Here is a 23,115-nt window from a genome sequence, read left to right on the forward strand (position 1 = left end):
CACACCCAGATTGTTTCGTCCTCTAATGAGCCCTCTCGTCCCCACACAGCATCTGCCTGCGTGGGTCTGTGTGGTGCTGCTCTGTGACAGCCTGGCCTCGCTACAGCTGTGATTTAGGACAAAGTGGGGCCTTGCCACAGTGCTGGGCCTGTCATCAATGATGAGGGGACAAATTGGACCTCCTGTCTCCATATGAGCCTGACAAAGCCAGAGGCTGAGGGAAGGAGGGCTGGGCTGGCTGGCTCTTCTTCTCGGGGCTCCTCTCTCTTGCATGTTAATAGCAGGCCCCACCCACAGCAGGAACACCACAGCGGAGGCTGCCCACACTCCTCTCCTGTTCTCCCAGCTCCCAGCAGGTTTGCTGAGTACCACTGAATGAGGGGTAATCATTCCAGAGATGCAGCAGGGGTTGTTTTGCTGCCCCTAGGGGAAGCAAATTTGTTTAAATTATTCAACCATCCAGGGGCGCCTGGGTGGCCCAGTCAGTAAAGCATCCAGCTCTTGATTTCGGCTCAGGTCATGATCTCAGGGTCATGGGCTCAAGCCCCACATCGGGCACTGAGCAAGGAGCCTGCCTAGGATTCTCTCCCTCCCTGTCCCTCTGTCCCAAACCCCCATCTCTCTGTCTCCCCCCTTCCTTCTCTCTCTCTAAAAAAAAATTAAAAATTAAAAAAATTATTGAGCCCTCCATGTTCCAAAGCTGCAGCATGTAGCGCCCTGGGGTGGCCAGGGAGCCTTAAGTGGGGCAGACTGGGATCCTCAGCACCATGGACAGCGCCCTGAGCCGGGGCAGCCACCAGGCGCCTGCAACCTGGAAGATGCTGAGGGCTAGGCCGAATTAAAGTCCACACCTGAGGCCCTGAGAGCATGTCCCTTTCAGGGCAACTTGAAGGGACATCGGATAAGGAATGTCACCGCCAGGCCCAGTTGCCTGGTAATCAACCATTCTCAGTGCCCTGTATGGAAAGGCAATTAAAGCAAGAATTAAAAAGCCATAGCATCATTTAAAATCCAATAACACGGCTGGCCTGAAATGTGTCTTCAGTCTCTGGGGAGGTGGAGGTAGGGTGTGGGGAGGTGCTGAGGGCAGAGGGATGCAGCAATAAGGGGAGAGAAAGAAGGGAAAGGGAGAGATGGTGGCATGGCAGTGGAGAAGATTTCTGAAGCTTGTATGCCTTCCCACCACACTGCTCGCCCACCCCACTGATGACTCTGGCCTTAAGGAAGTTCTCTCTTCTGGAGTCCTCCAGAGCTTACTGCATGTCATGGTGCTCAGCGTTGGTTCCTTGCTGTCATCTTTCCTTCTCAACCAGAGCATATGCTCCTGAAGGGATAGGCTTGCTTATGTTATCAGTGTCCACTGCCCCCACCTCACCCAGTGCCTCGCACAGAGCTTGAACCCTGCATAGGTGATCATTAACTACTCATTGATTGTTCAATGGCTAAAACTTTTTAACAAAGTCCCACCATTTCCCCCATCACTTACCCACCACCCAGCAAGGACATCCATAAAATGAAAATCATAAAACTCGTGATCTTCATGAGCCTCTGTGTCAAACACAAAGCAAGTCAATTTGGACATTTCCGCCCTTTTGTTTCCAGTGTCTATAAAGGGTTTATGCACACTCCTTCATGTAAATGCTATGAATTTGCTTTTCATTCCTAAGAGACTCAGAGAATTTCTAATCCTTTAAAATTATGTTAACCCTTTTCACATCAAATAAAGCCCTCCTGCAGGTAATCTTCCTGTCACAAGCTGACTGCCTTGATGTGACTTGGAAGTGAGTAGGGATACTCAGTTCCCTTTCATATTCCATCTTCCTTAGTAAAATCCTAAACCGGGAGGATTCAAGTTTGATTGGAGCTGTTCTTGCAATTTATGCCTCTGGTCCCTTGGGAGCTTACACGTGCCTATTTTAAATAAATTCCCCCTTTTTTCTCTCCTTTTTACAAAGAACAACTGCAAATCTTCTCTGAGGATAGCTTTTCCTTGGGGCAGAATTCAGTTCTGACAGTCAAACACTCAGGAGATGAGCCCTGGGTGAATAATGATTAGATGAATTACCACTGTGATTGGGTCTTGCCTGGGACCTGGGGGTGTTCTCTCAAAGTCCCGCGTGTTGTTTGGCTGCAGTTTCCCAGTAACTTGGTTGCTCTTCCAAGACAAATATTATTCTACGAAGTAGACAAGGAAAAAGAGGGACGGGGGCTGCCAGGGGAGGTGAGGATGAGCTCTAACGTCCCTGTCTTCAGAGCTGTTCAGGGCAGTTCTTGTTCAAGATCCTGGTAGGAGTAGCCAAGGCTTGCCACTATCTACATCACTCTCTCCAAGCTCATTTTTTTTTTAAGATTTTACTTATTTATTTGACAGAGACCGACACAGCGAGAGAGGGAACACAAGCAGGGGCAGAGGGAGAGGGAGAAGCAGGCTTCCCACTGAGCAGAGAGCCTGATGTGGGGCTCGATCCCAGGATCCCGGGACCATGACCTGAGCCGAAGGCAGATGCTTAACAACTGAGCCCCCTGGGCGCCCCTCTCCAAGTTCATCTTGCCCCCAGCCAGGCTCCTGTGGTGACTCTGGCCCGCCCTACTATCTCAACTGAGATTTTAAGACTTGCCCATTTTGGCACATGCCTCACTTAGATGTGCCACACAGGAGACCACAAGGGTTGAGGACCTGAGGAGCATGCTCACTGCGGTGGCAGACCAGGTCTCTGCTCAGCCAGACATGTATGAAGGGGCTGGAGCTGTGAATGGCTCCTGAGCACCAGACCTGAGCGGCCAACAATTTCTGCTCAATTGCTGGGTGAACTCACCCTCCTCCACTGTCCTCCACATTTGCCCAGACCCCACCCAGCCACCCCGCCCTAGCCATGGACCACAGAGGAAACAGAATCACCTCTTTGTCCTGTCACTCACCTTGAGAGTGGGCTGGTGGGAAGGAGGTCTGTGTGACTGCTACAGGTGTCAAGGGCAGAAACTACATGCCACCCACTGTTCCCATTAGCAGCCACCAGCAGCCCCCCAAATCCAAAACCTGCCAGCCCAGCACGTGTGGGGAAGTCAACAAAGGAGTTTCGTTGATGCAATGGAAGAGAAAACGTTTGGACAGCTAGCTCCTTCTACCTGAATCTACCCTGGATTAGGCTGACATTTGAAATGATTTTGGCTCCCATTCACATGGCGTAAAACCTCTACCAAGATTTCTTTCCACCTGAAACATGAAAGCACAAACTTTTCTCAACTACAGACTTCCTTAATCATTTATGAAAATGTGTCAGCTGTCCCTGCCTCCTTGTTCTAGTGCCTCGTGCCCTCGGATCAGGGTGCTGGGAGCTGCCTGGCCTGAAGGAGTTGAAGAGAAAGGAGAGGCTTTGGCTTCCCTGATGATTAATTCGTCACTTCCAAAGCCATCTGCTTTCCCTTCACACACATCCATCATCTCTATAAAAATATAAATACATATATTTAAAATTCAATCAAAAGGAGACTTGGTGGCACCAGCTCAATTAACATAAAGAACAGAAAAAACAAATCCCATCAAAGTCTAACCCATAGGCCCAGCTCTTAGCACCAGCATCGTCCCTGGAAAAAAAGTTATGTGACCTCTTTTGGAAGTTTTATAGCAGCAGCTTTTGTGATAAACCCCCATAAATAGAAAGGAAACCCAGAAGCACGTTAGTGACTGGGATATTTCTAAGAGTATATTAACCACCCAGGGAAGTATTGACCGGGAAGTCGGCAGGAATGTTATTGTAAAACTCAACCGAGTGCCCAAATTCTGCGCACACTGTCAATAGTCCGCAGAGCTGAACTGAAGAGGAAAGCATTTTATTGGATTGTTTGGGGTCCAGGGTTGTTGGTGCACCTTGAATGGACCCAACAGGAAATCAGAGATGCAGGAATGTTAATTCAAGTATCCGGTGTAACACACAAGAAACTCAACAAATTGGAAATTAACTCTGGATAGACCCTCTCTGAATTTGGGTTTTCCTTTCCACTCACACTATTGCTATACGAGGGGGTTCTTGGTGTATGGTGTCTGCTGTGTATCATTTCTCAACAAATCATTTGTGACTTCTGAAAAAAAGACCCTGAGCCATAGAAGGAAAAGAATAAAAATACCCCACAGGTCACCAAAGCCTATGTCCCATGGGCCAGGGCACTGTTGCCTAAAATACATCTTTCAGTGTTTGCTTGCCCTAGTTTTATTTTTTAAAAAGATTTTATTTATTTGAGAGAGAGAGAGCACAAGTGGGGTTGGGGAAGAGTAGAGGGAGAGGGAGAAGCAGACTCCCCGCTGAGTCCCGCTGAGTAGGGAGCTCAGTCCCTGGACTCTCCGGGATCCCGACCCGAGCCGAAGGCAGATGCCTAACCGACTGCGCCGCCCAGGGGTCCCTGCTTACCTTAGTTTCAAATGCCATCACCATCAACTAGTATTTGTGCTCATGAGCCCAGTCACACACCTCTAGCTCCAGGAGGGCCAACTGGGAGAGGGAGCCACGGCTACCCCCCAACCCCCCGCTCCTGCACTTGAGACACTGTGTTCTTTGCCTTTCCTTGGATTTTGTTCAATGTCAGCAATGCACATTTAATTCTTACCAGCATCCTGGGCAAGCCAGTCTTGCGGAGCCTTTCATTTTTCATTTTTATGCCTTAAGCATTGGTGCTCCCAGGAATCTCAGGGCGATTTTGACTCCTCTGAACTCTGTCTTCCTCTAGCCACCGACCTTCGCCTCTTTGAGGGAGCCATCTGGAAAACAGGGCAATGTGTGCGTCACCATGCTTCCCGCACCCCCCCTCCCCAGGTCACCCCAGTTGTAGCTTTCCTTCTTTGCTGGCCTCTCCTCGCCATCCACATCCTCATCTCGTATCCTCGGGGCCTTGATGACCTATGTCCAGCAGCTCACCTGGCCTTTTCCAGCTTGTAGTTCTAACCTCCCAACGTCTTCTTGTATTAGGGCTCTGTCCTCCCTGATGTTTGCTACATCTCCCAATTTAGTATCATCCGCAAATTTAATTAACATGCCGTTGCCGCCCTGTTCCAGGCCATTAATGAAGATGTTATGCAGTACCCAGCAAACAATATTTTCAAGGTCATGAGGAGAGGAGAGCTGAACTGCTAATACTTCTGCTCAACATGGGCGAAAGAGGTACTCAAGTGCCCACATGTGGTTTGAGTCGTTTCCTTTGAGTTTTATGAACTTCCTTTCCCAGACGTGGGTTAGGTTTTTTGCCTCTCCTCTTGCTTCAGCCACTGCACATCCGAGGCGGTCCCCGTTCGGAAAAGGAAGAACATCAAATTATGCTTTCCTTTTATTTTTGTCCAGTTTCCAGCAGGAAAAATAGCCACTAACTGAGCATTTGTAGGGAGAGACAGTGTCCATGGTAAAGACAAAGTAGTCATTATATTAGGCTTGTTATCCACCCGTCTCTCCATTTCTGAAGCACTACGCCTGATAGCGGAAAATACACCTCCGAGGACCAAGGCACCTGACAGAGAGGAGAGAGAAGACATTCTCCTGGTGAACTGCTTCCTAACAGGCTGACCCTCGCAATCCGCAGCCAGAAGGAAAGGCCCCTTCCTCCTTGTAGCTTGTGACCCCAGAGCAGAGGCCACAGCAGAGCCCCCCACTAGTCTACATTCTCCTCTGTGTTATAAGGAGTAGCTCCCCGGGGACCCCGATTTGCCTTTCTTCCAGACCAAACTGCAGATATCCTACTGTACCACTGCAAATTGCTTGGATCAGAAGTACTGAATCAGAGGAGAGCTCCAGGACAATGCTATTCACGCCCAGAAAATTGATCCCGGATTATTTACTGTTTCCAGCACCTCCCTTCTCCCCATTTCTCATCGCAGGCCTGTCTCGGGTCCCCAGGTTCCTATCATTTCTCAGACAGAGTGTCTCTGGACCAGAGCCCGGACTGGCTCAGCAGAGGCAGGGCACTGGTCTCAGAGGCCTGGGGTAGAGGGGTGCTGGGGAGAGGCTTTGAATTTCCCCTTGTGCGTGGCAGACGACCTGGCCCGCCACCCACAGTCCTCCCCAGGTCCAGGTCTGGCCTCTCCAAACCCGAGAACACACCAGAACAACCTGTGTTTATCGCAGTTGGTCCGTTCAGACTGGGTTATGCTCAGAGACACCTTGCGGGGGGCCTGGCTTAGGAGAAAGTGGCAGGTTTGTAGAATTTCTACAGGGCACTATTAGGGGCCTTCCCCAGCTGGAGACATCCACGTGCTCACTCATCAAACATCAAGTGGCAAAAAAGCACAGTGGACCCTGAAGCCAGGCTTTGAATCCCGGCCCTGCCGTTTTAATAGCTGTGACCTTGGGCTCATTGTTTCACCTGTTTTCCCACCTGTAAAATGGAATAACATCTGCACCAGCCTCGGAGTGTTGTGCGATTTTAAAAAGCTGATACGTAGGATGTCTGGCTGTTATTTTTTACATATCAAGCACCTTCCATGCTCCAGATGCCTTTGAGGCCAAGGGTAAGCAAACTTTTTCTAGAAGGCCCAAATAATAAATATTTTCAGCTTTGTAGGTCTTAATGCCTCTGTCCAACTATTCGCCTCTTGTTGTAGCCCCAAAGCAGCCACAGACAATAAACAAATGAATGAGAGTGGCCGTGTTCCAATAAAACCTTATTTACGGGCACAAGAATTTGAATTTCGTATAAATTCACATGTCATCCGTATTCTTCTTCATCTGATTTTTTAAATTATTAAAAAATGTAAAAACTACTCTTAGCTCACAAGCTGGATTTGGCCCACGGGCCATAGCTGGCCTGCCCCTGGTCTATGTGTTAGAGATGCAGGTACTGACCTATCCCTCTACCCTCCCCCCAATAGGAGTCCGTGGTGCAGATGGAGCCTCCCGGAGCCGGGTAGGCGGGGGGCTCCTTCACGGCCCTCATGCTACTTTGCCCCTACCAAGGTCTGTGAGGACATCTTAAAAGCCGCTCTTGCACCCTGGGGAGGGGTGGGCAGTGGCATCTCAGTTCCAAGCCCTGGCATTTAAAGCTCTAATTCCTCTAGGCTAAATCTCAAAGACTACCTAGACCCAGTACGTGTGCCTAACAACAGTTGGTGATCCAGCGATCCAGCGTGCTGGGGGAGGTCTGACCTGGCGTTGGAGTGGAATGCAGGCAGAAAGCCTTGCTTCTCCTGATTTAGAGGTTATGTGGGTTGGGTTTGAAGCATGGCAAACATTTGTTTCTTTCTGAGGGGAAAAGCCACAGCAGACTAAAGGACTGACGGGGGAGGGGTTCCTGGACCAGAAGCAATCCCCATCTGGGTGTCTGGGGCAGCCTCTCTGGAAGGTGCTCCTGGCCAGCAAGGTTCACCTGGGGAAATGGCCTCTGCTGGCCCAGACCCTCTGGACCTCACACTCAGCCTGCCCCCACCTCCCAGCCTCTCCTCTTCACCCTGCCCGATGACTGTCCCTCACCCCTCATGACTTTCCAGTATGACGCATTTGTCATAAAAGCCCCTTCAGGGCACCAGGAGGGCCCCAATTTCTCCCTCCATCAAATCCAAATCCTTCTGCTTAGTTGCTAAGGATCCCCCCCGCACTCAGACCCCGGAATGACCCTCTCCCAACCCGCACAGGGGACCTACTGTGACTTCCCCATCTTGTACCATCCTTTGCACACCTGTATATGCCCTGCATCCCAGAAGCCCCCACTCCCGCCCACTGTCACATCTGGCCACGTCCAGCCTTGACCTTGGTGTAAAGAGACCTTGGGGGCGCCTGGCGGGCTCACTCAGTAGAGCACGCAATTCTTGATATCAGAGTAGTAAGTTTGAGCCCCATGTTGGGGGTAGAGCTTGCTTAAGAAACAAGAGAGAGAGAGACCTTGCAGTGAGGTCACAGAGGAGCTATTTAATTGTGCCTTAGTTTCCTTATCTGTAAAATGGGTGACATAAGAGCACTAACGTCATGGCATTGCCAAGGCTTAATTAGAACCTGCACATCAAGCATTTCCCTGAGTGGTGTCAGAGGTGCCCCCGTGTTTTCCAGAAATGGGAGCAGCAAACCCTGTCTGACTCCAGATTACATTCCCCTCTTCCCTCTTTAAATCTTTCAACTTACCATTTGAATTACACAATACCATGAACCGTTCCTGGGTAAGGCGTCTCATCGCCCCATTTAGGCTACAAACCTATAAACCTTCTGTACCACACGCCTTACACAGTTCCTTGGCTCCCACGGAGCCCCTGGCACTCCACAGCCCTGAGTCTGGACACCATTTTCTTTTCAGTAATCGACTGAAACTGCCACACACTGCTGAGCCCTTTCTTTCTTTTGTGAGGGACTTCAGGGGGAAGGCTGAAGACAAGTTATCTTTCCAATACAGCGCTCTCTTTGGGGGGCCAGCAAAGAATCTGATCGCTAAAGAGCTGGCCTGGAGACGCTCAACAGCATCATATATTTAAGTTCCAAAAAAGAAAGGGCTTTGGTTAAAATGAATCTCCGAGCGGCAGCTGAGTTCTTTTTTTGCTGTTGTTGTTAAGATTTTAATTTATTTGTCAGAGAGTGAGCACAAGCAGGGGCAGTGGGAGAGGGAGAGAGAGAAGCAGACTCCCCCATGAGCAGGGAGCCCGATGCGGGGCTCGATCCCAGGACCCCGGGATCATGACCTGAGCCGAAGGCAGACGCTTAACTGACTGAGCCACCCAGACGTCCCCAGCAGCTGAGCTGTAAGTGGACGGGAGAGTGCCATCTGGGTGGGAGTTGGCCTCCACCAAATCCTGACTGTCGCCCGAGGCAGAGGCCTTCCAGGAAGGCCCCAGAAGTCCACATGTGGCAGGCCCTGCCGGCTGTTTCCATGAGCTTCAAGAATCCAGGCTCCCCACCCAGAGCCCTCAAGGTGTGGCCAAAGGTTAATGGGCTCCTAAGGGAGGGCCACAGGGCCCATCAGACCAGCCAGATACCAGATATAAAGACCGGTCCAATCAGCCAGATACCAGAAGACAAGGAGAGACTGACTCCGCCAGTCCCACTCAGACCGCGACCGCGCTGCTGTGAGTAGCCATAGAAGGGGGGGCGGTTCCCACATGTGCCCCAGGGCAGAACAGTGGTGTGAGCAGGGCCAGCCCAGTCCAGAGATCTCCCCTGTGTCCCCCCTGCCGCCTTCCAATACTTCCCTAGGCTTCGGACTGAAAGCACTGAGCTGATTTCCAGAGTAGCGGGTTAAAGCCACACACAGTGTGAGCAAAAGCAGGATTGCCCCGAGGCACGGAAGCTGGAGGGAGGAGAGGGTGGGTACAATTCCTGGCAAAAGAGAGGCTGTCTGGGGTGCGTGGTGCCACTGACTGCAGGCCAGAAACCCAAGCCAGAGCTCAGCATGGACACAGGACCCCACGTGGCACGGAGGCTTCGCTCTGGAAAGTTAAGGGTAAAGCTGGTCCCTAGGGACATTGTGTGACGAGGCCAGACTCACCAGGGCCGGGGCTACTGTGGGAGGGCAGGGAGGAGATAGGCGCCCCCTCATCCAGAGCTGATGGCTTGAAGGCTGGAGCGCCATCCCTGGAGATGGAAAAGGGAAGTCAGTATCTCATCACACAGTGAAAAGCTCTCCCACTCTGAGCTCCCAGGAACACAAATGAATGTAGGTGACATGCCAACTGCCAGTTGGATCAAGAAAATGAGCAGCAATTGGATTTTGCCTTTTCTTATTTAAAGTTTTTATTGATTCTTATGGAGGGAATTAAATGAGAACACCAGAATGAAAAGGGCTCTGTAGCATCTCCGTGAAGGAAATGTGACACATCCATCTCCACTGGGAGGGAAGTTGGGGCCCCACAGACTCCATAGGGAAAGGATAGGAACAGAGAGGGAGAGTAATGATTGGGAGCCCTCCATCCCCACCCATCCTCTGGTCCGCTCCAGGTCCTCCCGGGGTCCCGGACAGGGTCTCAGCTCCCCCAGAGGTGGCCTTCAGTGGGTGGGCGGTCTTCTGACCCTACTAGGAACTTGCTGGCACGTAGCTGGCATGGGAGACTTTGGCTGTGTGGGCTCTCACATTCTTTCTCATGGAGTGTTAGCCAGATGGAGAGAGAAAGTGGGATGGGGACAGGAAGACCAAAAGAGGCAGAGGGAGTGTCCAGCTTAGTAGAGGTGGCTTCAGATGACTGAGGAGAAGGGTCCTGGAGGAGAGGCAGGACGCAAGCCCACAGCCTTGAACAATTCGCTCCAGAGGGGTAGTTGGGGTGGGACCTGCCGAGAAGCTTGGAGGCCAGTCCAGGGCAGGACCCTCTCCTGCCAACAGAATCCAGGCTGCCCTAGGGCCGTGGGAGCCCCGAGCTGACTCCCTGAAGCTCTTTATCTACAACCCTACAATCACCCCCACGCCCCCTGCCGCAGAGGCTGCCCCTGGTCTCCTGTCCTTGCTCTGGGGCCTGGCCCCTGCTCTCAGCAGGCCACTCAACACAGGAATGTTGGGGCCCAGATAGCATTCCGCAGGCTGCCCCCTGCCATGCCCTTCTCCATCTTCTGTGGGCACGGGGCCAAGCAGCAGGCCTCAGAAGCCAGCCTTCCAGCCCCCACCACCTTTGAATGAGTCTTCTCACCCGTCTAGGTCTCCTCCCCTCCCCAGATTGCACCTGCTCCCAGGTGGGTGAGCGGATCGTGTGGGAGAGGGCTTGGAAGGGGGCACCGTGCACCAGGGTAAGGAATCAACTGAGGCTGGCGCCCAGTGGGCAGCGCCCTCCCCCAACTCCTGCCACAGGACCACCCGGCCCCGGCCCAGAGTCTGCCCAGCTGAGCCCATTTCTTTAGCCTTCACTGTCCTGGGGGCACCACGCCCACCTGTTTCCTGGCAGGTGTCTGCAGCCCCCCTTCCTGCCACCAATCCAGACACACCCACTTCCTGGGACCCCGGAGGCGCCACACATGCAAGCAGGCACCCCCAGCACTCATGGCACTCTGTGTGGGGGGGTGGAGGTTGCAGGGAACGGATGTGCTCCCTGTTGTTTCTAAACGACCAACAGGCAGCTAACTGGAGCTCAGGAGAGTCTCGTTCTAGAGTTCTAGAGCCAGTGCTGGCCCCCAGAGCAGGGGAGACCCCACTCCCAGCTCTTGGATTCTGCTCCCTGCTGAAATTTTCCATTTGGCTCTGCCTCCATCTGGGCGGAGGGTTCCAGCCCCTTCTTCTCCAGACCCAGGGTCTTTGCCTGGTGCTCTCGGGGAGAGCCGGGGTCATCTGGGCCTTGGCCCATCCCTTTAGTCATCCTTATCAGCTCAGGGAGCAGGGAGGGCTCAATGGGGGCACAATTCTGTTGATAATCTAGTCTTTCTTCTGAGACATGGGGTCTTCCCCATTTCATGAGCCCCGCTGGTCCTGGAAGACCTCAGCTTTAACAAAGAGGGGGGGCTTACATGTGGAATGCTTCTCCCCCAGCGTGTGGCAGGGGCCGGGCCACCTCTCCCAGGTGCTCGCTCACTGACCCCCACCACGGCCCTGCGACAGAGAAGGGACTCTGAGCTCCTCTGGTCAAGCTCCCACCCGGCCCACATCAGGAGAGGCTAAGCGGCTTGCTCAAGGTCACAGCTACAGGCTGGGTGTACACCCTAAACCTGATGAGAGCTTCTTGTCACTGTCCAGCTCCAGGATGGTGTCCCGGAAGGCTGTGGTGGTTCTGCTGCTGGTGCATGTGGCTGCCATGCTGGCCTCCCAGACAGAAGCCTTCGTTCCCATCTTCACCCACAGTGAGCTCCAGAAGATTCGGGTAGGAACCCCCACCCCCCGGCTGCCTGCCTCGCCCGTGTGGCCCAACTGACACAGAGCCCTGCTCAGCACTCGGGTGGCCTTCGTCTCTCTAAGGCACAAGTGTCCCTTTGGTGAACCCATGTTTAATCAGCTATGCCAGCCCCACTGAGGACAGCACGAAGGACCGGGACCCAAGCTAACCTGACTCCAGGTGTCTCCCTGCCACCTTCACTCCTCCCTAACACCACTCAAAGGTGCCTTTTCCCACCCCTGCCCGTCCTTCAGAGGAAATTTTCAATTAACAAGCCAATAAATATTTGCTGAGCATCTCTGCAGTACAAAGGGCCACCCTGGGTGAGAGGCCAGCCATACAAGGAGATCTAAGAACCTCCACCTCCAAGGAGCAGGCTCAGGAGCCAAGATACAAACACATGAAAAATTCACTAACAATAGAAAACAAGGGAGATGTCAGAGGCAGGACATGATTAATTGCCCAGCAAGTGACGCTGATGGTTAAGTGCTAAGTTTGGAGGAGGGAAAGGTCTCCGAAGGCTGGCGCATGTCGGCAGCCGACAGGGAAAAGATGAGAGCAGAGCTGGGGGTCTTCAGAGAGAAGTAGGGGAACTCGGTGGGCCCAGAGTGGGAAAGAAGATGCTGCCCCATGGAGTGCTGGCCAGAGCCGCCGCCTCTTGAGAACCCAGAAGAGAACCAGTCAGGCTTAACAGAACTCGGGAGGCGGGGTCTCCAGAAAAGTGGACTGCCAGACCTGGTTCCCGTGCCTTCTACTTGAGATGTCAGGGGGTTCTGAGTATCTTGTGCAGATAGTTGTTTCTCTCTAACCTGAGGTGATGAAGAGACGGGACTTTAGTGTCCCACCTGAGACCAAGGCTCCACTAGGGACAAATCCACCAGGAATCAGTTCTCTGGGAGGTCGTGTGGCCTCTGGACCTACATGCTCTGTCTGGGGCAGACTGCCACAGACCCAGTGAGCAGTGTCCTCTGCAGAGGCAAGGCTGGCCCCAGCCACCCTTCATGGAAATGAGGAGGGGATGAGGCAGGCTCCCTAAACGCACTTCCTCCACCACCAGCTTCCTCCCCAGAGGAGAGAGCCCATTGTTCTAGAATCACCATGTCTCAGGCAAGGCCCGGAGCTGAATCCCAAGGGTGCCATTAGAGAAACCAAAGGAATGAGGTGCATCTGATCTCAGTGCCCTGGGACCCGGCAAGCAGGACACCACGTAAGATTTGGGGCAGAAATAGTCAAACTCAGTAGAACATAAACTAGCAAAATGGCAACCAGAGGACACTTTGCATTAATCCACTCGGTGGTTTTGCTCCTCATAATTGCCAGGCACCGGGATTTTTATGAAGAAGCTGCAATCTCCTTCCTCCATAATTCATCTCCCTGTCTCGCCTCTTAATAAATCACCTCCCAGGGACTCCAGTTTCTGGGCCACCCTATGGTGCCCTCGCAGGCTAGGCTGTCTTGCCACCCTTTTTATAGGCTCTCTGCTAAGGAAAACACATTTTCGCACTTAATATGCATGAAGGGCAGCCATTATTTTCAGCATTTTAACTTAATTAACAGTAGTAACCTGGGTGCGGTGTTGGAACGACAAAGGACTGGATTCTTCTGCAAGCTAACCTGTTGGTGGACAACGTGGAAGCCTTTTGTGGCCGTCGCACTTCCGGGACTCCTCGTTGTAGAGGGGCCAGGGGAGAAGGAATTCTTTCAGCCTGTGGGAAGCTCAGGCCGCTTAGCACCCTGGACAGAGACAGGCAAGTGCCATCTGGGCAGCTGAGAAACCGGGGTTTTGTTTGATTTTGTGCTCTGCCCTTAGGAAAAGGAGCGCAACAGAGGTCAAAAGAAGTCCCTGGTTTTACAAAAGAGGTCTGAGGAAGTGGGGCCTCTGGACCCTTTGGAGCCCGCAGAGGAAGACGAAAACCAAGTTATCAAGGTAAGCAGACAGGGTGACAATACAGAGAAACCTAGTCGGGGGGCGGGGAGTGGCCCCCCCGGCCAGCCACAGATTGTGCTAGGATACAGCAGCGAACCAGATATTCAGGCAACAAGCCCCATCCTAGGAGAAAGGGAGACAGACACCAACAATGAGACAATAAACCATTTCAGGCACCACATAAGGAGGGAGGATAGAGAATGATGGGGGAGGGGTGCTTGGGGGCACTGCTTTGGCTGGAGGAGGGCTCAGGGAAGGCCTCTCAGAGGAGGCGACATTTATTTGATTTGAAACCAGAATGATGAGAAGGAGCCTCTCATGCAAAGAGCTAGAGTGAGAACATTCCAGAAGGAAAAGTAAGTGCAAAGGCCTTGCTCAGGAAGCACATGGTATGTGTGAGGCCCTCAAGGCCAGGGCGTGCCAGGAGAGGACAGGAGGTCAGCAGGGCCTGGTGGTCTAGGCAAGACGTCTAGAAGGTCACTGGGGGTTCAAAGCAGGGAAGTGACCTGATCCGACTTAGGAAGATCTGGAGCAGCTCAAGTGGAGGCAGGAGACCAGTCCGGAGGCAGCTGCAGTCTCAGGGGACAGGTGATGAGGGTGCCGGTTCTTCCCCCTAGCAAGGAACCTGGGAGACAAGCACAGTGTCAAAACCCCCAGGTCAATGCTGGGTTAAGATGCATAGACTGTCGTGGCGGGAGCCCACCTTGAGTTTGTCCAGGGCAGCTCTTTAATTTCACAGACTCATTTTTCCAGGCAGTAAGTACTTACTGAGCCCTAAGTGTGAAGCACGGTGCTGGGCCCTGGGGATAGAGTGGTGAACAAAACAGATAAATCCTCTGAGCTCTTGGAGCTCACACTCCAGCAGGGGGCCAGTAATGAGATACCAGAAGGACCAGCAACGACTACAAATAGGATATATAAACAACCTTCACAGTGTGGCCAGTAGTGACAGGTGCCATGGAGGAAAATAAGACAGCGAATGGAGATGGATGAGTTGCAATTTAAATAGGGTGGTCAGAGCAGGCTTCATGAGTATTAGCAAGGAGACCTGGAGACAGTGAGGCACTGAACCACAAAGATGTCTGGGGGAAGAGCGTTCCAGGCAGCAGGAGTCATCAGTGCAAAGGCCCTGAGGCAGGAGTAGACCTGGTGCATTCTGGGAACAGTGAGGAGGCTGGAGTGGCTGGGGCAGAGGGAGTCAGAGAGAAAGTGGGAGGTGAGTCCAGACCGTGGACTCTGTAGGCTATTGTTTGGACTCTGCTTTCACTCTGCTGAGATGGAAGCCACTGGGGGCTTTGGAGCAGAGGAGGGACGTGATCAGATTTACATTTTAAAAGAGTGTCCCCAGGGGCGCCTGGGTGGCTCAGTCCGTTAAGCATCTGACTCTTGATCTCAGCTCAGGTCTTGATCTCAGGGTCATGAGTTCAAGCTCCATGTTCAGGCCAGAGGACCGAGAAGGATAGGTTCGCCACTCATGGAGACGGTGAAGCCTCTGGTTGGCTGTAGGATGGCAGGATGAAGGTCAGGAGGTCAGACAGGAACTGTAAACCATAAGACGCCTGGTGGGCGATCAGGTGGAGGTGTTGCCCAGGCGGGCAGATACAGACGACTGGCCTTCAGGAGAGCTTAGGGCTGGAGGCATCCATGTGGGAGGCATCAGCAATTAGCTGGAATTTCAAGCCAGGACCGGGTGAGATCCTGGACGGGGTGGGTGTGGATAGAGAAGAGAGGGGGTCCCGGGACCAAGAGGGGGACATTCCCTGGGTAGGGGAGCAGGGGGGAGGAGACTGATAGGTAGAGAGAGTGAGGGCCTTGCCAGGGTGCTACAGCAGTCAGAGCAACACTGAGCTGGACTCCAGGCCTCCCGCCTCCCGCCTCCCGCTGGACACCTGCCAGGGTTCCTCCCACCCACTCGGGTGGCCACAGCCTGCTGTCCAGAGGCAGGGAGGTCAGTCATGGCCCAGAGAGGGACCTCGGGTTTAGGGGAGGGTGCCTTCCCTTCCCACTCCTTGGGCTCCCCAGGAGGAACTGGGAGTGACTGGTTCAGCTGGCAAAGGGGAGCTCGCCCGGAACTGCCCGCTACCTGCACCCTGGGCAGTGTAAGGCACGTGTTGCAGCCTGTGGAACATCTCAGGGAGGCTGTTCCTTCTCCCTAGAACAGGCTATACGGGTCAGGAGGTCCTTTCCAGATCACTCCCTCCAGCCTCTTCATTTTAAGGCGAGGACACTGATGCGTAGAGAAAGGCATAGCACAGCCAAGGGATGGCGAGGGCGGGGCTGGAGGCCGGAACCCACAGCAACCGGACCCGACCCTCCCAGGGCCCTTCAGGCAGCCCCAGTCCATTTCCTAGCCAGGGAGCCCCTGGGCCTCCTCCATCACAGCTCTCCAGACAGACAGGGAGTCTCGGCTGGCATGTGAACCAAGACCACTGAACCAGGGAGCTCTGGGGGTGAGTGCAAGATCAGTCAGCAACCCCCTACCCCCTGCCGGCTCAGCCACAACAACCTCTCTTGGTGACAAACCTCCGGACGGCTCCTCTGGGGTCTTGTCTGTGTTCCCACAGTACAAGAGAAAGTCTCATCCAGTGGCACAGACCTTGGGAGTCAGGCCCCCTGGGTGTCACACCTTCTCCCTCTACTACTTAGTACCTGTGTGGCTTTGAGCAAGTTACTCTACCTCCTTGTCCTCAGGTTCCTCATCTGCAAAATGGGCACACCACTAGTCTCTACCTCATAGGGTTATTGAGATGCTTCATACACATAAAGCGTTTGGAATGATGCCCCTGCTCTAAGGCTCCAGGTGCCAGCTATCCTTATTCAGGAGAAGGGGGAGGGAGAGTTTCCTGCCACAGGAAAAGCCAGGGCGTTTCCTGCCGACCCCTCCCCTCCTGTCGCAGCTTCCCCACCAGGGGAGGTTGGTTGATTCTCCTCCCAGCAAGTCTCGGGTGACTTCAAGGATCCAGCCCTCTGGCTTGAGTTGGGGGAGGAGCTGCCAGAATTTCCTGGCTGGCCCTGGAAGTCCAGAGGCTCCCGGAGGACTGATCGGGAAGAAGGGGCCGCCGCAGAGCCATGTGGCTCCTGGCAGTCCCTCCTGCCACCTATAAGGCACCCAGGGGTTAATGGCGCTCTCCGTGTCTCTTCCTTCTTGTTAACTCTGCCTTATTTCACAGCTGACTGCTCCTGTGGAAATTGGAATGAAGATGAACTCCAGGCAGCTGGAAAAGTACCGGGCCGCCCTGGAAGGGCTGCTGAGTGAGGTGCTGCTGTCCACCCAGAATGGTAAGGGGAGGCGGGCGCCCCTGCGGCTGGGGCCTGGCCTCATCCACCCCGTTCATATTACAGGAGTGCATCTGGGAGCCGTTTGGGGACAGCGATTTGTTTTGCCGCTTTGCACTTGAGAACATGAAGCTGTCTTCTCGGGAAAGGGTGCCCCCGTCTCTGAGGGGAGCCTCATCACAGAGGCTCTGATAGCTACTGGGGACCACAGAGGCCCAATTCCCCAGCCAGGGGCATCTCAAGGCCCTGCCCCAATGGCTCAGGCCCCCGTCCCGAACACCCTCCTGGCAGAACAGGCCACAGCAACACACCCACCCCTCCCCCTGCTCCAGATACATTCATTCCCTCCCCAAAACACCACAAGGGCTGGGTGGTTCCTCTGAAGGGAACTCTGGAAACTTCTGGCCCCAAAAGTCTGCATTTTCTTCATCTGTTCTACAAATCCAAGTGCGAGCTCCACTTGGCCTTGCCCGGTTCAAGGTCTGCCCAAGTAACTTGTGCAAAGCTAGGACCTGTCTGACAAACAGCCACTAATTACTTCTCATAGTCCCCGGGAGGAGGAGAGAGAGGCAGGGAGGAAGTGTTCCGGTTGGAAGAACCAGAGGTTAAATGACTCGCCCCAGGCTACAGAGAAAGCTAGAGGCAGAGCTTCCAGATGCCTGGCCTACCCTCCCGCTGGGGATGCCCCCGCCTCCCTGGGTCCACAGGCAGGTTTAGAAGTCAGTTTTTTTTTTTTTTTTTAAAGATTTTATTTATTTATTTGACAGAGAGAGACACAGCGAGAGAGGGAACACAAGCAGGGGAAGTGGGAGAGGGAGAAGCAGGCTTCCCGCCGAGCAGGGAGCCTGATGCGGGGCTCCATCCCAGGACCCTGGGATCATGACCTGGGCCGAAGGCAGACGCTTAACGACTGAGCCACCCAGGCGCCCCAATAAGTCAGTTTCATAAGTGGACCTGCTGATGTTCCTGAGCTGCAAACCCCCTCTGCTTTTCCCCAGCAGATGAGTGACAGCCTGCTCCAGGGAGAAGGTGGAGAAAAACCAGGAGCCCCCCTCCCACCTGCGGAAGGCCCTGAAATCTGCATGCCCCACAGCCGGGCTCCGAAGGAAAATGCTCTCTCCCAGGCAAGCCCCCCTCCAGCAAATAAAGCAGGAAATCTACAGAAACGACTCTTTTTAATATTTTAATCTGCAAAGGTCAAACTCAGGTCATTCCATAAAGGGGGAAAAGAAATAAAGCTCAGAGGGAACTGGCCATAAATGGTGGTACGTACAGGAGCAAAACGTGAGCCTTTAATAAATTCCATGTTCAAATATGAAGTCAGACCCACAGAACTGGAAGATTTGTGCCCCTGAGGAAAGATGGCATTTTCTGCCCAACACACCAGTCAGTATTAGAGCAAGGACTAGAATTCAGGTCTCCTGAACCCCGGTCTACTTTCTGTTTATTGATAAGCTTGAGGTCTAATGGGCCAGAGTTGTAAGACTCCTGCACGCAACCCCTTGCTGAGTGACCTCCAGCTAGCCCTTTCACCTCAATGAGCCTTTGCAAACGCAAGGTGGTAACATGTGCCTTGAGTTGCGGGGGGGAGACAGGCACCAGCAAATCACTATTATTATCATCTTGTGACCACACGCTCCAGCATCCGCAGCAAAATTCCACAGCCAACCCACTTATTTCTGCCTTCTAAACAAAACTCGATGGGAAATTTCATTCTAATTTAATTTTGCATTAATGAATGTTCACGGGGCCTTATAGGAACCATAGCTCCCTCTAGCCATAGGTTACCAGCAATTTGACACGCTGCCCCTTCGGCATTTCCACCCACCCCAACCATTGCGGGAGCTTAGCCACAGATTGTAGTTAGCGGAATAAGACGAGCCCAACCCTTAGAAAGGACGGTCCTTTGGGGTGCTCTGAGTGCTCCTGAGGGACACCCAAACCTTCCATGGGACCCAAACCCTTCATGCCGCAGTCACACAATTTCCCATGCACGTATTGATCAGCCCAAGCACAGCTGCAGGTCCCTGGGAAATGCTGCCGAGACACCCTGTAATGAATGGAGGGAGGGCTGCACAGCAAGGGGGGAAAAGGAGCAAGAAAGGCGGGAAAGTCTACAAAGCATGCATTTGGGAAGAACTGGATCCAGGAGCCCTCCTCGCCCTTCGGAGCTCCGCCGTGCCATTCACGCCATTCCCCAGAACCTACTCCAAAAAGCAGACAAGCAAAATGCTCACGGTCTCTTTCTAGGCAGAAAACACAGCTTTTGTGTCTTTTCCTCACTCTCTGCGCAGATCTGTCGCTACGGTGAGACTACCTTCCCCCATCACCAGAGGGGGGCGCTCACCTTCCCCCACCAAGGTCCCAGACTCCCCACACCCCACCCCATGCCCACCACCCCGCGGGAGAATTTTTCTTAAGATCCTGGGGTTAGAGAGCAGCACTGAAATAGGTACCAAGAAGGAAATGAGACCCCTAGGTGACTGTGCCCCAGGCGGTCTGCATTTCTGAAAAGGGGAATTGGTTCCGTAGCCACAGCACCTAGGTGGCACGAGGGTGCTGTTCGTTCTGCAGAACAGCCCTGTTCAAAGCTCAGTGCTGTGCCCGGTTGTCCCTGACCCTCACTCAGTGGCCTCTGATGTGCTTCTCAGTAATGAGCCGCAACAGGGACCCAGCGGCCACCTGCATCTGTATGCAGTGCCCCAGCCGCCTGGTTAGATGTGTCGGCTCCTTTCTTCTCTCCTTTTCCTCCTTCTGCTGCTGTTCAATTTCTCACCATCGGCTCAAATAATTCTTTTTCTCCAACGAGTTTCTCCAGTTTCCAGGACAGCAGACTCAATTGCTTCTTACAAGACATGCAGAGCCCTGGAAGAAATTAAAACTGGGGGTGTGGGGGGGGAATAGTGTGAGCTGAGCGGAGACAAAAATGACCATATTTTCACAAAAGAGAAGGAAAGAGAGATCCACTCTTGGTTAAAGGTATACACGGCCAGGACCAGGACCCAGCCAGGATCGGAGAGGGGAAAGTGCTCGGAGGAACCAGTCAGATGAGGACAGCGAATCTTCCTCACATCTTACTGAGGTTTATCCAGCGAAATCGGCAAGAATCTCCCCAGAAAACTGGCAATTATAGAGAGTTACAGATTACCCCTCTTCGTTTGGAACGTACTTTATACTTAACAGGACCGCGGTAATTATTGGGCAACCTGAACCTCGCTTCACAAGATGGAGATGATGAGGTATTTTCTCGGTAACCACATCGGTATGATTTTATAATTACCGAGCTACGTGAATTTGCCATGAAATTGAATAGTTAAAAGCAAAGAGTAATTGCCTGATATCTGTACTCTATAATTTAGTATAATCTAATCATGGACAGAGCCCAAAAGAAAATGTTCTGAAAGCATTACATTTTTCTTCATACACAATTCATTATTGACATCAGGGAATTTATTCCGTGCCTCTAAAGGAACTCTTACCCACAGATATCAAAGTGTGGCCAAAAGAATGAGAGTTTTGTTACACTTTCAGCCGATTGTGAAAAGCAGCCAATCTAACTGCCCATTATACCTGTTCTGGCATTTCTCTGTGACTCTATTTGCCCCCTCATTGACCTGGAGGGATGAAAGGTAGCTCTCCTCTTCCCCGGTGCACTGAGATAAGCCAGCCAGAAGCTGGGCCGTGCTAGGACCATTCCAGTCAAAACCTGAGCCTAGATGGCAACCACTTTGTCCCCCACTTTTCAACCACACTCTCCCAGCGCCCCACCATCCCACAGCATGACAGCACCCACGATGCGGTTCCAAGGAAGCCCAGAGAAATGCACAAGGCTGGCGAGGGGGTGGATCAAGGAGGAGGCCGCAGTCCCCCAGCATCTCTAAGGACCGGATAAATGTGTGCCGGGCTTTTTACAGGAGGAGAAGGAGAATGGAACCCACTAAAAGATTTATGGTTGTTGTTATTATAAGGCTCTGCTGAGACAGAGGTCGGCAGGATGGCAGGCAGCGTGGCAGCCCTCTGGGAATCCAGAGCCTCCTCCTAGAGGCCCCTCACCTCTGCTAAATGTGTGGATGTGGTTACTAAGTAGATTTGGACACTGGAGCTTGTTTTTCCTCTTCTGCCTTTAATAAATCAGCAAGACCGCCCGCAGCCTGAGCTGCTCACCTTAAAAAAAAAAAAAACCACAAGAAAGTGAGGAGAAAGGCGGGGGGCAGGCAGGGCAGCCACTGACTTTGCAACATTGCCCTTCGCTTTAAAATATGTTCCCATACTGGACACAGGAGGCAAACTCTGAGAATGCACGAAGGAGCCTCAGGGACAGCTCCCAGCATGAGGCAGTGGCTCAGAGGGGCCCCAGGGCTGAGCCTGCGGTGGGGAAGACACAAGGGGCAGGGAAGAAAGCGGGGGTGGGGGGGATGGGGGGATGGGGGGTGGGGGGGTGGGGGGGTGGTGCTCATGCGGAAGGAACAGGAGCAGCAACAAGCAGGTAAAGGTGTTGGCGGACAGTGTGGATGGAGGGCCTTGGAGGGGTTATCAATCCACCTAAGGGGCACGACTAGAACAGACTGGAACAGGGAGCTCCGGAGGAAAATGCAAAGGCCCCAGACCTGAGAGGGACAATTGACTTGTAAGGGCTTTCCTGATTGATTTTTCTCAATCCGATGGGGAGGCTTCTTCCCCAGGGGAGCAGGCGTCACGGGGGAGCACTGATTGGCAAACACGCTTCGAGGTGTGGCGCATGAGCCCAAAGAACCGCTGGACCCAGCAAGACAAATCCAGCCACTGCTAGAAGCCCCGTGGAGGCACAGGGTGGACCACAGGGGGGCAGAAAGCCACAGCTGCCAACATGATGGGTTCCAGGCTAGAGGGAAGACAACAGGCTTGGCGGGTGGGGCTCACTGGGCCCTAGGTAGGTGTAGCAGCACCAGCAGCCCCAAACACAAGGCAGGCTGACAAAGCCCACGCTGGGGACCACTGCGGGGGGGCGGCTCCAGTTCAGGACATATTTTTAAATCGCCCTGGGATCCATTGTGATGAAACAGACCGTAACTCTGCGACATGCCAGAACGTTCACTTTGTTTAAGCATCAGATTCAAGCCCTCTTAGAATACACGGGGCCAGTATTGATGCCGAAAGGCTCATTCCTTATATATTGAACTGCACAGCTGCAAGGAGTTGCACAAATGTTACCAACTCATTTGTCATGCAAACAGTGCTTCAGAAAGAAATAAAATACTATTATGTGGTATATGTGTTAGGCAATCACTATATCAAATTCATGGCATTCCGTGCAAACACAGGCAGAGAAAAGGAAAACAACACTTGGTGAGAAAAATTGCACCACATGGAGAACAGCTAAGCTGGGGGATATGGGGAGGCTAACAATGGAAGCCTGACTGAGCCAAGGCTGTCATTTTCCCAGCAATTGCGGCCGGTATAGGAATACTCCGGTTGTACAGCAAGTGGCAAGGATGCAAACCACGGGCAGAGGGGCCTTGCCCACGACCCAGGGAAGGAATAGGGGCAGGCGAGGTGGGGGCTGGGCGGTGGGCAGGGACGGGGAGAACTGAATTAGAGGAGTAGCAGTGGTATAGAGCCTAAGAGGCCCAGGGCGGCCATAAGTGTTTGGGACAGGGAGTTGAAGAAGGATGTGGAAGGCTTACAAAGAGGGGAGGCGGAAGGGAGACTGAGCCATTTGCCACCACTCCCCATGCTTCCCTCGGGGGCTTCTCAGCTAAGAGCCTTCCTATAATCAAATAGGGTGCCCTACGGGAGGTTCTACCTGCCGCTGTGGAGAGAGGGGTTAAGTATAAACACTTAGGAACGTGTACCAGGCACTGTTTTGATCCCCTTATACAAATTACCTGTTTTAATCCTCATAGCCACCTTACCAACCGTACTGGCCAGCAGGCTAGAAACGATAATTGGATATGATCACACATCTGAGAGTGGCGCCGTTGGGATTTGGGAGTCGCCAACCTAAATCCGCAAGCGACATAAGACTGTGTCTCGGAGGTCTTCCCCTACCCATCTCTCGTGAAAAATCCCACCATCCAGACCTTTGGGCTCCTCCCAGAAGCCTGTACTGCCCACTCAAGCCCAAGGGCACTTGGCTCTTCTGCCCCCTCGATGGAAGCGGCATCAGCCTGGGGCACGGCCTACATCCCCT

General features: G+C 53.1%; 1 protein-coding gene across 3 annotated transcripts; it reads left to right on the plus strand.

Moving 5' to 3' along the window:
• The first annotated feature begins 9,019 nt into the window (after window positions 1–9,019).
• On the plus strand, window positions 9,020–18,081 carry MLN (motilin). 3 transcript variants are annotated; one of them, XM_073884890.1, is made up of 5 exons: window positions 9,020–9,025; window positions 11,608–11,731; window positions 13,554–13,670; window positions 16,841–16,949; window positions 17,945–18,081. In XM_073884890.1, the coding sequence occupies exons 2-5, from the start codon at window positions 11,615–11,617 to the stop codon at window positions 17,953–17,955; spliced, it is 354 nt and encodes a 117-aa protein (XP_073740991.1). In that variant the 5' UTR covers window positions 9,020–9,025; window positions 11,608–11,614; the 3' UTR covers window positions 17,956–18,081. The 3 variants fall into 3 exon arrangements, with proteins under 3 accessions (XP_073740991.1, XP_025718156.1, XP_073740989.1); XM_025862371.2 differs by having other exon boundaries at window positions 17,948–18,070; XM_073884888.1 differs by lacking the exon at window positions 17,945–18,081 and adding an exon at window positions 17,718–17,870.
• Window positions 18,082–23,115: the final 5,034 nt, after the last annotated feature.

The sequence above is a fragment of the Callorhinus ursinus genome, unplaced genomic scaffold (genome assembly GCF_003265705.2).
Source record: "Callorhinus ursinus isolate GAN/ISIS: 27379988/994484 unplaced genomic scaffold, GSC_fseal_2.0 scaffold59, whole genome shotgun sequence".
Taxonomy (NCBI): Eukaryota; Metazoa; Chordata; class Mammalia; order Carnivora; family Otariidae; genus Callorhinus; species Callorhinus ursinus.